General features: G+C 42.8%; 1 protein-coding gene across 1 annotated transcript in view; it reads left to right on the forward strand.

Moving 5' to 3' along the window:
* The first annotated feature begins 556 nt into the window (after positions 1 to 556).
* Positions 557 to 14,039, forward strand: part of MOB1B (MOB kinase activator 1B) — a 58,044-nt gene continuing 44,561 nt past the window's right edge. The window contains exon 1 of the mRNA XM_027544696.1: positions 557 to 873. Coding sequence (XP_027400497.1) covers positions 860 to 873 — 14 coding nt within the window. The 5' untranslated portion in view covers positions 557 to 859. The remainder of the gene's footprint in view (positions 874 to 14,039) is intronic.

Here is a 14,039-nt window from a genome sequence, read left to right on the forward strand (position 1 = left end):
CAATATCTGCTCAACATACCTTGAGTATGTCACCACAGCAGTTTTCCCGGCTGCTGATGACAGCCCCAGTCTCCTGCAGAGGCAGTGTTGGACCCTGGCTATCTCCTAGTTCTGGCTTTTAAATAAGCCCATAAAACAACCCACTTAGATCCTTTCCTCTCTTCGGGCGGAACCACACCCAAACCATTCCTACCAGATGAAATTCACTCCTCTTTTTACATACTTAGCAGAGAGACTCCACAGCCTTTCATCTGGGCACTCACAGTGGGCAGAACTCTGCTGGCAATTCCATCCCTCAGTGCAGGACCCTGACATCCCAGAGTTGAAGCCAACTTCCTTCCAGATCGCTGACACCCAGCTAAAAAGCTTGGAGCGCTCTGCCACCGCCCACAACCTCCAACGGGGTGGACTGGGCTCGACAGGCCGGGCAGCCACCCGGCACTGGCGGGGCGTGGTCCGCGGCTGCCTAGGTGTCCAGAACGTTGGGGACCGGGGGATCGCAGCGGGAGGGGCGGGGTGGGCGCCCTCCGCTCTCGCGAGAGCTCACGAGGTGGGGGCTGCGAGGGGCTGGGGACCGGGAGGTGCGGGAGCGCGCGGCGGCCCTTCTCGGGGGAGCAGGCGAACGGCCCTTTCCCCGCCTTCTTTTCCTTCCCCTCCCATTGAGTGATTCAAGCCGTGCGCTTCCCACTTCCGCCCCCTCTGCGAGCCATTGGAACTAGCGAAGCCAAACAAGTTGCGGCCGCCGAGCAGCTGGCGCTCCCCGCCTCCTCCTCTTCTCCTCCTCCTTGCTCTCCAGGCCTAGCCACTGCCGTCCCGAGGCCCCGCGACCGCCGAGCCCGCAGCCCAAGCCGCGGCCAACATGAGCTTCTTGTTGTGAGTAGCCAGGCCCCGCGCGCGCCGGCTTTGTTCAGGCAACCTGGGCCGCGGCCCCCGCCCGCCCGCCTGGCCCCGCGCCGGGCAGGTCTCCGGGAACCTGTCCCGAGAGCTCGCGCTGCCTCACCGCTGCCGCCTCCCGGGCCGGCTTCGAGCACGCGGGGAATCTCCAGCCCCCAAGGAAGCTCTTTATCCCCGGACCCCGAGTCCCGACAACCTCGATGGATGCCTGCGGCCGCGTTTCTCTACCACCCCATACCCTCCTCTCTCTCTTCTGCGTTTGTTTGTTTGCACGCTCTACAGGGATACCTCCCACTCTTCCGCGTGACCAGTACCCGAGGCGTGCAGGGTCGCCTGTTTCCCTCTCCCCTGGCCATTGCTTTTTCCTGGATCCCAACCACAGAAAATAGAGCTTTAACCTGTCCCCCTAGCATCCTTTACACTCCCCTCGTAGGTTTTAGGAGTGGGTAGTTGGGGCGACAAGTCTCGTGGCTGTAACACACTTAACGCGGCTGCTGGCTGGTCGGGATCCCTTGGTGACAGCCAGGGGTCTTGGGGATGGAGCTCCTGGCTTTCCCGAGGTGCCCCTCCTCCCTGCGTGCTCCCCTGAAGAGCACGGGCTTTTATCTTTCTAGACAATCACCATATAGGGTCTGGTCGTGTGCCCTGGGTTGATTAGGTCCGCTGGGGAGTTAATGATTTGTAAATGCCAACTCCGCGTCACTTTTAGTGCTGGTCATTATTTCCCTTACTTATCTTCAATTGCAGACGAATTGAGGGGGATGGGCAGAAAGATGGGGTGGCTGGGAGTATGGTGGCAGCAAACAAGCCTCAGGTCCTCTGAAAACAGACCTTAATGCTTTGGGGGACTGCTTTTTTGAAGGCTTGGTTGTGATTCACCTCTGTTTAATCTGTGGTTAGAAAGCTAGTAAAAATTAGGAGATTGAAACCCACCCCATATGCTCTTTTACTGTTGTGGAGAAAATTAGCATTTAAAGATCTATTTTTTTGTCCCAACTTTCTTTTCCTGCCTCCCATGATTTTTCATCATCACACTGGCACCTGAATCCTGAGAACTTAATTCACCCTTATTTCCACAAGCTTATATCTAGAATGTTAATCCTTTTTAGGATGTTTAAGCAAAACTGAGATATCACAGAGGCTAACAGGCAGGTTAGACTTGCTAGTATTTCTGATATGCACAGGGTAGTGAGAGGCCTGGCTTGTCAACCTGCCTTAACACGTTTGAGCTTGTGAAACGTCTTTCTTAGGCTCATCCTGGAAGTTGATTCTGAGTTTGTCAGCTAGGTAGTACTAGATGAGAGGACTGAGTGACTTCATAAAAATCTTCATTTCTTATTTTAGTTTCAGTCAACAAATAAAACATCTCAGCTTGAAACTTTTCATCTTGAGTATTTTTTTTACGTTGCTGATGTTTGATTTCTTCAAGAATTTAAAAGCCATCTTTGAGATAGCAGTTAGATGGTGTCCTTGACTGCTTCTGATGGGCCTTTGAGAACTCATAGCTAACATTGGCTGAAGCAGGGAAGAACCATATTTGGCTGAAACCAGGAGATAGAGAAAGTTTTGGTGGTATTTTCTGAGTATAAATACAATATTATCCTACTCTTCTGTGGCTCAGTATTTGATAATTACAGAAATGCTGTGGATAAATTCATTTTCCTGAAACATATTAGCTACATAAATCATAAAAAGAATCTTGTCATAGTTAATGTATATAGTACATGGGCTTTTCAAGGGGCACAGTGGTGAAGAATCCACCTGCCAAGCAGGAAACATGGGTTTGATCCCTGGGTCTAGAAGGTTCCCTGGAGAAGGAAATGGCCACCCACTCCAGTATTATTGCCTGGAAAATCCCATAGACATAAGAGATTGACAGGCTACAGTCCATGTGGTCACAAAGAGTCTGACACAACTTAGCTTCTAAACAACAATAATTTGGAACACAGTTTTTCAGTCAAGTCACATGTAGCCGTTAATTAATTCTCAAAGTATTTTGTCCACGTGCTTGACTGTCCAAAAAAGTTAATCTAATATTTTTGGTTTTGATTTTCGTCCACTAGTAGTTTTAAAATATGGAGTAGAGAAATATTGATAATTATCAGAAGTATAGGAACAAAGTTTTGGTTATTATCTATTCATTATTTGGTATAGTTTCCTGGATATTATTTCTGTTCCAACGTATAAGCAGAGAAAGTAAAGTAAAAGCTGCACTTCAGGAGTTAAATACAAATATTTTCCCCAGTTCTTGGAAGCTTGCTTGTAAGGCTGCCATAAGTGGATGAAGGTCAATGTGAGATACACATATAAAGGTAATGACTCATAACTTTTGCAGGCTGTAAGATAGAAGGAAAGAATTATTGGTTTTTAAAAATCATTCATATGCAGGCACTGGTGCAGGCACTGAGAATCATTTCTGAACAAAACAGATGACAATTCCCGCTTTAGTGGAGCTTATTTTCTGGTACATGACCATAAACACTGAACATCAGTACCTTTTATAGTATGGTAGGAGGTTGTCAGTGGACCAAAGTCCCTGATAAAGATGTTTTAGATAGGAAGTGAAGTAATTTTAGGTAATCCTCGGGGGAGGTGTTTAGATAATCTGCAGCAGTGATACCTTCGTGTAGCTTTTATACAAATGGCTCAGAGTAAATTTGCACTTCATATATGAATCTGACTGGGACAAAGCTTTGGTTGTGCTCCATATTGGCCTGTGTATGTCTTCAAATTTAGCTGAACTCCCAGATGGTGCATACAAAATCTTTACAGGAACCTAATTTAACTTTGTAGACTCAAATCTTTAAACACATCCTTAGCACCTGCTGTGTGCTAGGCATTGTGCAAGATGTGAGACTCCAGAAATGGTAGACAGTGTATAAATAGTCATCTGTAAGAGATGCTATGCAAGCCCAGGGATCCAGAGAATACAGAGCATTTTGTCCTGTCCTTTCATGGAAGAAATGATGAATGGAAGGTATAACAGGAGTTCTCTAAAAGGGGAAATGGGAGCTTTCAGTCAGAGGAAGCATGGGGAGGCATGAAGTTGCCCGTGAATTCTCCATTTTGTTCAGGTTTGTTCAAGAGGCTGTAGAATTGGGGACTTGGATAGGATGTTTCAGTAACACAGCCTACTCCCCACATCTTGCTCAAGTGGCAAAATCCCAACTTCAGGTTACTCACCTAATTATTAGCCTGGGTAGAATCGGAACACAGTTTTCTTGATTTAGGGCTTTTCCTATCCTGATGTTTAATGAGTATAAAATTCAGGGAGATGTAGGATCAGAGTGAGTTCTTAACAGTATCATTCAACAAATATTAATATATAGTGTGTTCTCTTTGTTTCTAGCATTTTTAGATTGCAGGTCTCTTTCGACATGTAATTCCACAGAAACATTTGACTAGGAAAAATGAAGTGAAAGTCACTCAGTTGTATCTGACTCTTTGTGACCCCTTGGACTGTAACCCACCAGACTCCTCTGTCCATGGAGTTCTTCAGGCAAGAATACTGGAGTGGGTTGCCATTTCCTTCTCTAGGGGATCTTTCAGACCCAGGGATTGAACTCGGGTCTTCTGCATAGCAGGCAGTTTCTTTACAGATTGAGCCACCATGAAAGCCCCCCAAGGTATAATTTCCTAATGTAAGACTACTCAGTTGGAACAGAGTTTAAATATAGTTAACTTTAAAATGGAAATTCATAGGAAAGGTGGTTTAGGAATGTGAATGAATATAAGCCAAACCTGTTTCTGTATAGGAAGAAACAAAGAGGTTGGGCAAGGAAGGAAGAAAGAAAAGAAATATTTATTAAGCATTATGGTGGGCCACTGCCATTTGTGTTTTCAAAAAAATAGCAGTTTAGGAAAGGGGACCCAGGTTTTCAGCTGTGTTAATATCTGTCCCTCCGTCTGTCTCTTCTGCTTCTCTCTTCTCCTTTCTTTCAAAGACCCCTCCATCCCACCCATCCCAGCATCTTTGTTTTCATTCAGACGATTTAACTGATTTTAGTACCTGAACATCGTCACCTATAAAAGAAACTCATAGTAAAATAACCTAAGTGCTATGTACCAGGCACTAAATGCTTTAAATAAGTAGTTTAATAACAAATAGGAACTCCATTTTTACAGATGAAGAAACTGACAAAGAGAAGTTAAATAATTTGCTCGAAATTCTGTGGCCAGTCCGTGGGGTAGCTGGATTTTAAATCCTGGCAGTCTCAATCCAGAGAACCTGCCTCATATTACCTTTATCTATAATTGATAAAATTATATAAAAAGGTAGTGTTCAAACGGGCCTTGTTTTTCAGAGAAGTCTTCCATTACCAGGTATTAATATCTCGTACTGTTAGGACTGTTTTCTAAGGTTCATCAAGAATGTAATGGTGGAAGAGAAAATCAGATCAGATCAGTCACTCAGCCGTGTCTGACTCTTTGCGACCCCATGAATCGCAGCACGCCAGGCCTCCCTGTCCATCACCAACTCCCGGAGTTCACTCAAACTCACGTCCATCGAGTCAGTGATGCCATCCAGCCATCTCATCCTCTGTCGTCCCCTTCTCCTCCTGCCCCCAATCCCTCCCAGCATCAGAGTCTTTTCCAATGAGTCAACTCTTTGCATGAGGTGGCCAAAGTACTGGAGTTTCAGCTTTAGCATCATTCCTTCCAAAGAAATCCCAGGGCTGATCTCCTTCAGAATGGACTGGTTGGATCTCCTTGCCGTCCAAGGGACTCTCAAGAGTCTTCTCCAACACCACAGTTCAAAAGCATCAATTCTTCGGCGCTCAGCCTTCTTCACAGTCCAACTCTCACATCCATACATGACCACAGGAAAAACCATAGCCTTGACTAGACGAACCTTTGTTGGCAAAGTAATGTCTCTGCTTTTGAATATGCTATCTAGGTTGGTCATTCCTTCCAAGGAGTAAGCGTCTTTTAATTTCATGGCTGCAGTCACCATCTGTAGAAACCTTTAAATTTAAATAATACTTTAACATTATTTTTAACTTTTAGTGGATGAATAATACACATTTTGGTGAAATCACAAAATACTGATAAGAAAAGGAAGAAAATAAAAATCTCTTATAATTGCACCTTCAGAGATAGCTATTGTATTTTGTGATGTTACTTCCTAATCTTTTCCATCATGTTTTGTTTGTATATATTTAAAAATATACAAATGGATCTCTACTGTGCATAGATCAAGTTTTTCACCTGTGAATTTTTTATGTCAGTATACTACTGCAGCATCACTTTGAGTGTCTATTGACCAAGTATTATCTTAACAGTTTTGTTGTTTGTTAACCCAATTAATATGGTATGTTTGTTTTGCAGAGGGAATTGAAGTCAGTTTGGTCATGTTTTCAGAACTGTAGTTTTGGGAATTGTGACTACTTGGCTGGCCTTGGTTTACTTTTACCATCTGATACAGAGTTGCATTTGTTTTACATTACTGAGTGCAAAATAATCACTGTTTGATTACTTTTACCATTAATGATTTTTTTTCTTGATATAAAGAGTTCTTGTACCTTTAGAGTTTTGGATGTATGAAAACACATGTAATACTTCTCTTTAGTTGTATATTTGATTAGGAGATATTGAAGTGGGGCTTTCCTGATGGCTCTATGTGTAAAGAATCTGCCTGCAATTCAGGAGACACAAGAGACTCTGGTTTAATCTCCAGGGAAGATCCCCTGGAGAAGGAAATGGCAAACCCCTGCAGAATTCTTGCCTGAAAAATCCCATGGACAGAGGAGCCTGACAGGCTATAATCCAAAGGGTTATAATTAATATTTATTTTTTAGGAGCTGTTTTGGGACTATATACCTATCCCCTTCCTCATTCCATTTTCACCTACGAGTTCTGATGTCTGTTGAAATTTCTTTTCTGTATTATTATTATGATGCTTGACAATGTTCTCATCCTATCACTGCTTTTATATTTATTATGTGACATTTTTACTGTAAGGGAGCCTTTATCCATTCCATTAATTAATTTTTTAATATCAGCATGGGCTCATGGGTTTCTGTTTTATTTAATGAGTTAATTTTGACCATCATAGCTTATTTTGGTGCTCAGATTGTCTCAGTTTTGGCTAGTGGGAGTCCTCTTGAGGCTGTCTTCTGGGTCCCTTTGATTCGTTCCTGTCTTTCTCTGAGCACTCCATTCCTTACAGCACCATCAGACATTCCCGGTTTATCGTACACTTTCCATGCCTCAACCCTGGGGCGGACCACTTCCCTGAGGGCCTTGGTTCTAGCCAGCAGTGGATAGTATTTGGGAACCAGAATTTAGGTGATAGGTGTCCTCATTACTGCAGATGTTTTGCTGCTCCCGGCCATCTCATTGGCCAATGCTAGAAAAATCCATACCCACACGAATTTAAATCCAAATACTTTTTCTATGTCTGTTCATCTGTATTAAATGAATTCACACTAATACTTGTAGTTCTGAGCACAAGGTTCCTCAGAGTCTCATCTCTTTACATATTTTTCACTTCCTTCTTTGTCAGTGAGAAACCTGGCTCTTATACTCAGTATACTTAGTTGTTCAGACCTCTCTGTCTGAAGTGATTCTCCTAACTCTGCCTGACCACCTCTCTTGTGGCTTGGCCTCCAGCTGTCATCCAGCCACCATTACTCCTCTCCTGAGCACATGTGGACCCCCACTTCGGCTGTAATAAGGATGAAAGCAGTCTGATACTCCATTGTGTGTGGTATGAGTGTGATAGTAATCTAATTTATTTCCCCATGGATCCTGTGTTTAAGACTGATACCTCAGACATGTTGGGAGGATAGTTTATCCTGAATGTAAAAGTTCTAGCTCAATAAATTGTAGTTCCATGTAGCAGTGGTATCTAGTTTGTTGTCAACATCTCAACGGTGTGATGGTTTCTTGTAGCTGTTCTTGTTTTTTATAAACATAGTCATCATTTCTGATGACCAAATCAGAGCCAATTTCTATAGGTTTATTATCATATGTATTAGTGCTACTTTGATTTTCTGAAATTAGAACTTAAAAGCAGGAGTTTGAAGGTAAATAAACATACTTGGGTAATAGTCTAAGAACCTCATAGCCAGGTGGCCTTATTCTTATTATTTGCAGTGGAAAGACTGGGTCTTATTTTATTGCTACTATTGTTTTTATCTTTTTCCCTAAGTTCTCCTGTTCTCAAACTGAAATTTGATGAGAACAGTTTAGTAGTTGTAGTATTGGGTATTGATTTTTGTGAGTTTCTTTGTGGGGATAGTTAATGGTTTAACTTAAATACTTTTTATTATTCAGTATAAACATAGAATAAAGTGGAAGCAGTAGGAGTCAAAGTCTTTTATGACAACTTTTCTGGAGTCTTGATGCCCAGATCATGTTCCAGACAGGTGGGCAGCAGCATGATCCCCTCTTTAGAGAATCTGTTTGCTGGTGGCCTGTATCATTAGATTTAACTACTAAAGTAGCTCTTTGTTTAAAAACTCCCCATTGGTTATAGGTTTTACTCACATATGCCTGGCTCCATTCTCCCTAGCCCTTCCTCAAACCCTACCAAATGTTCAGCTGGTTCTCTTAGTTTCAGCTCTTAGAAATTGCACTTTTGAGCCAGTGAACAACAAACCATTTTGTCAAAACTGAAGTCTCTCAACTGGAGCACGGCATTGTTTGGAGTACTGATGCTTGTGTCTCCACCCTATTTGTTAAGGACTCCCAAAGGAGTCTTTATCTGTCAGACTGTTCAACCTTTAAATCAATCCTTTCTTAAACTTTTCAAGCTTTTAATTTAAGAAATGGCAATTTATCAAGAACTGCAATTTAAAAAAAAATTTTTTTTTTTTTTTTTTTCAGATTATAGTGAGAGCCAAACTACCAAAAAATACAATTCTAAGTAGCTAGACATTGGGAAGGTGTTCCTCAGTTGAACTGTACTAATTTTAGCTTTTGCTGAAGTGGGAGCATCTTTGTAAGGTGTTGGGACTATATTGTCAAATGATGACTAGGTTTCTAGAGATACCTTTACCCTTTTTTGTCATTGAATATTTAAAAGAAAGTATCACTGTCATTTCATTTAGCACCATTGGGACGAAAGGTTACTCTTGACCCTCTGGTGACAGAAGGTCATCTCCTGGGCTGAGGAGATCAATATCTATATATAACTCTTGAGAAGTCTACTTTAGACAAAGCTGGAGCTTTGGCATCACTTAGGAGATGGGAATACAAGACCACCTGATCTGCCTCTTGAGAAACCTATATGCAGGTCAGGAAGCAACAGTTAGAACTGGACATGGAACAACAGACTGGTTCCAAATAGGAAAAAGAGTACGTCAAGGCTGTATATTGTCACTGTGCTTATTTAACTTATATGCAGAGTACATAATGAGAAATGCTGGGCTGGAAGAAGCACAAGCTAGACTCAAGATTGCCAGGAGAAATATCAATAACCTCAGATATGCAGATGACACCACCCTTATGGCAGAAAGTGAAGAGGAACTCAAAAGCCTCTTGATGAAAGTGAAAGTGGAGAGTGAAAAAGTTGGCTTAAAGCTCCACATTCAGAAAATGAAGATCATGGCATCTGGTCGTATCACTTCATGGGAAATAGCTGGGGAAACATTGTCAGACTTTATTTTTGGGGGCTCCAGAATCACTGCAGATGGTGGCTGCAGCCATGAAATTAAAAGACTCTTACTCCTTGGAAGAAAAGTTATGACCAACCTAGACAGCATATTAAAAAGTGGAGACGTTACTTTGCCAACAAAGGTCCGTCTAGTCAAGGCCATGGTTTTTCCATGGTCATGTATGGATGTGAGAGTTGGACTGTGAAGAAAGCTGAGTGCCAAAGAATTGATGCTTTTGAACTGTGGTGTTAGAGAAGCCTCTTGAGAGTCCCTTGGACTGCAAAGAGATCCAACCAGTCCATTCTGAAGGAGATCAGCCCTGGGATTTCTTTGGAAGGAATGATGCTAAAGCTGAAACTCCAGTACTTTGGCCACCTCATGCAAAGAGTTGACTCATTGGAAAAGACTCTGATGCTGGGAGGGATTGGGGGCAGGAGGAGAAGGGGACAATAGAGGATGAGATGGCTGGATGGCATCACTGACTCGATGGATGTGAGTCTGAGTGAACTTCGGGAGTTGGTGATGGACAGGGAGGCCTGGCATGCTGCGATTCATGGGGTCGCAAAGAGTCAGACATGACTAAGTGACTGAACTGAACTGAACTGACTGAGGAGTGATTTTAAAAAGCACCTTCAAGTTTGAGAAGTTTTAGACAATAGTAAGTGGAGTTTGTCTGTATATTGAGTTAAATGATTCAAAATAAAGAAGAAAATTCTTTGGTGTTCAGCATAACACTACCTCTGTCCTTGAGAGACTCTGCGAGACCCTGACAAAGATTCTTTACTTGACCACACTTTGGTCAGGTCTTGAACCTTGTCCTAGGCCTATCTGTGCACTTCCTTATAAAAAGTCTAGCTTTAGTAAGAACCCTGCTGGTCGGTTTAACTAGAATCCCCTGCCACCCTCAGGATCTGATCTGCTTCCTCATCCACCACCATCCCTCAGGTGATGTCTGATCACCTCGGCCTGTGTTCAACAAGAATCCTGTTCAGTTCAGTTCAGTCGCTTAGTCATGTCCGACTCTTTGCGACCCCATGGACTATTAAGAATCCTGTTAAGTCAGTTTAACCAGGACTGCCCCCCGACCCAGCCCCGTTCCCCTGATATATTGTCTTGGTAATTTTTTCATTCACCCCTGCACCTTGCTCCTTGGTTATAAGTTCCCACTTGCCTTACCAATGCTGTATTTGGAGTGGAACTCAATCTGTCTATCCTACTGTAAAATCCCACTGCAGTAGCCCCTATAGCTGCCTGATTGTTCCTGAATAAAGTCTGCCTTAACCATTTTTAACAAATGTCAGTGAGTATTATTTTTTCTTTAACAGTCCTCAAGGTTAAATTCTCTGGTTGTCTTTACACACATATAATTATTTATAATTATTATTTAAGGTCTTATCCTCTTTCCTAGACTGTAAGTTTCATGAGGTTTGTTCACTGTTTTATTTCCCAGCATGTTAGTACATGTTTGGCATGTACTTGCTTGGCAAGTATGTCCTCAGTAGATAGATATTTTTGATTAACTGAAGGTTGTCATAGAACAGTGGCTTGTGAGTGAGGAGACCTGGGTTTTAAGAGTCTTTGGTCTGTCACTGGCCATGTGACTTTGGACACATCAGTTAATTTTTTCTGTTTTCTCTGTTTACTGGGGCTAAAGAAATGCCTGTGCCATTGGGTAAATGTGAGAATTAAATGAGAGAATGTATATGGAGGTTTTCAACAACCAGAGAATCCTGTACATGAAATTCCCAAGCCAGTATGTAAACTCTTTCTGAATTCAGATTTTTTTTAGCTATCTTGGCATGGTATTGCTGAATATTACAATATGTATTTATTGGCATCGCCTGTGTATAATAAGCAGAGTGTTATTAGCTGCTAGTGGCAGGAGAAGAAAGGTAGCAGTTCAGAAATAAAATGTGGTCTGTGTTTTCAGGAATCTTAAAATTGGAGACTGGAATGTTAATATGGATGTGCTCTTCAGTAATTTTTTTTAATTCATTGGTTTCAAGTCCAGTGGTTAATGAAGGTTAAAGATTATTGAGATTATTATTAATGTCCCATTGAGTGTACAAACATCTTTGTATGAAATAGAGAAGCATTTATAAAAGTTGTAAGATGGGACTTCCTGGCCGTCCAGTGGTTAAGACTCAGCACTTCCAGTGAAGGGAGTGAGGGTTCTGTCCCTGTTTGGGGAACTAAGATCCTGCATGCTGCATGGTGGCTAAGAAAAAAAATTTTTTTTTTCGATGGGTCTGGTATGTATGTGCTGCAGAAGTTTTGCAGATACTTGCTCCTCTATTTTTAAGCAGAGGCTGTTTCTATGAGGATGGGTTTGAGGGACCATTTTGCTTAGTTTAGGCACTGCTGCTTCTATTGCTCCATTCTAGCATCACATTTTTTGTTTTTGCTTTGGCTGTACTGCAAGGATTGAGCCCAGGCCACGGCAAGGAAAGCGAGCCTAACCACTGGACCTCCAGGGAATTCCGTGGCATGGTGGGGAGGATGGGTGTGTGTGTGTCTGTGTGTTCTTTTCTGGTTTTTTGGCTTTGCAACGTGTGGGATCTTAGTTCCCCACCAGGGATTGAACCCACACCTCGCTGCCTTTGAAGCACGTTATCTTAACCACTGGACTACCAGGGAAGTCCCACGTTGTGTTTTTTTAATACTGAAATGAGGTGGCTGGAATCCTTTGACCCAGTTTTTTCTGCAGTTCACTTGGGTATCTCAAGTAGAGATTGGAATGGGCTGGAAGGGGTTGGCAAATCCCAAGATGTAGAGGGCCCTCGTGATAATGATGTTTGCTTACCAGTTCAGCCTCCTCTGCTCCTTCCTTCCTTGTCTACCCCTCCACCCGCTTCCCACTCCATTCCCTCCCCGTGTCCCTACCCCCCAACCCGTTTACCCCTTTATTCCCACTTCTTTCAACAGACATTTCTCCCAAGCCAGCCTACCTTTGTAAAATGTCGTTCCTGTTGTTCTGGCTAGACTGCCCTTCTCCATCCCATCCCCATTTCTTTAGTTCAGGCATTCGTGCATGCTCGTGCATTTCCAACTCTTTGCGACTCCATGGACTGTACTTACTAGGCAAAAATACTAGAGTGGCCTACCATTTCCACCTCCAGGGGATCTTACCCACCCAGGGATTGAGCTGTGTTTCCTGTCTGCTGCATTGGCAGGCTGATTCTTTCTGGAGCCAACTCCTTTTCTCTGACTTATGCTTCCTTCCCAATCTGTTAGGTATCATGTCAGTGTCCTCCTCCACAGTCCTTATTATAGCTCCTATCAAAAAGATGTTATACTTGTCAGTTTTCAGGCCTTTCTTCCTCATCAGAGTATGTGACCTCTTTGAGGATGCAGCAGTTTCAAAAGTCATTTTTAAATCTCTTATCATTTAGCATAGTACTACATATTTGATACTTGGTCACTATTTTTTACATTTATTATCAATGTAACATGTGGAATCTAAAAAATGATACAAGTAAACTTATGTACAAAACAGACTCACAGACTTAGAAAACAAACTTATGGTTACCTAAGGGGATGGGATGGGGGAGGTGGAGGGAAAGATAAATTAGAAGTAAAAAAATTTTTCAAGTATTGTCATAGTGGTAGGTGGAAGTATGAGTGATTTCTCCTTTATTCTGCTCTAATTTTCCCCTCCCAGAGACTTTTACTCATTGGAAAAGACCCTGCTGCTGGGAAAGATTGAGGGCAGGAGGAGAAGGGGGCGACAGAGGATGAGATGGTTGGATGGCATCACTGACTCGATGGACGTGGGTTTGGGTGGACTCCAGGAATTGATAATGGACAGGGAAGCCTGGCGTGCTGCGGTTCATGGGGTTGCAAAGAGTCGGACATGACTGAGCGACTGAACTGAACAGAGACTTTTGGAGAAATGGAAATAGGTGACTATCATATACAGAAAAATCTGAAACACTCATTTATTGAATCTTTATTTTATAATTTTGTATAGAGACGTGGTTGTCTTATCCTTTCAAAGACTTAACATATGCCAGGCACATTCTCTGCCTGCCACTGTAAACTGTGTTCCAACAGCAGTGAGTGCAAGTGCTCACATCCCTGCATCCCCTACCACCATCACACCACTGAGAATCCTAATCATAAGAACTTCTTGGCCTTCATATATGTATATATCCAGTAGTCACGTACATATGTGAGTTGGGCCATAAAGAAGGCTGAGCGCAGAATTGATGCTTTTGAATTGTGGTGCTAGGGAAGACTCTTGAGAGTCCTTGGGACAGCAAGGGAATCAAACCAGTCAATCCTAAAGGAAATGAACCCTGAACATTCATTGGAAGGACTGATGCTGAAGCTGAAGCTCCAATACTTTGGCCATCTGATGTGAAGAACCGACTCATTGGAAAAGACCCTGATGCTGGGAAAGGTTGAAGGCAGGAGGAGAAGATGACAAAAGAGGATGAGATGGTTGGATGGCACTACTGACTCAATGGACATGAGTTTGAGCAAGCTCTGGGAGTTGGTGATGGACAGGGAAGTCTGGCATGCTGCAGTCCATGGGGTCACAAA

Source organism: Bos indicus x Bos taurus, chromosome 6 (assembly GCF_003369695.1).
Source record: "Bos indicus x Bos taurus breed Angus x Brahman F1 hybrid chromosome 6, Bos_hybrid_MaternalHap_v2.0, whole genome shotgun sequence".
Taxonomy (NCBI): Eukaryota; Metazoa; Chordata; class Mammalia; order Artiodactyla; family Bovidae; genus Bos; species Bos indicus x Bos taurus.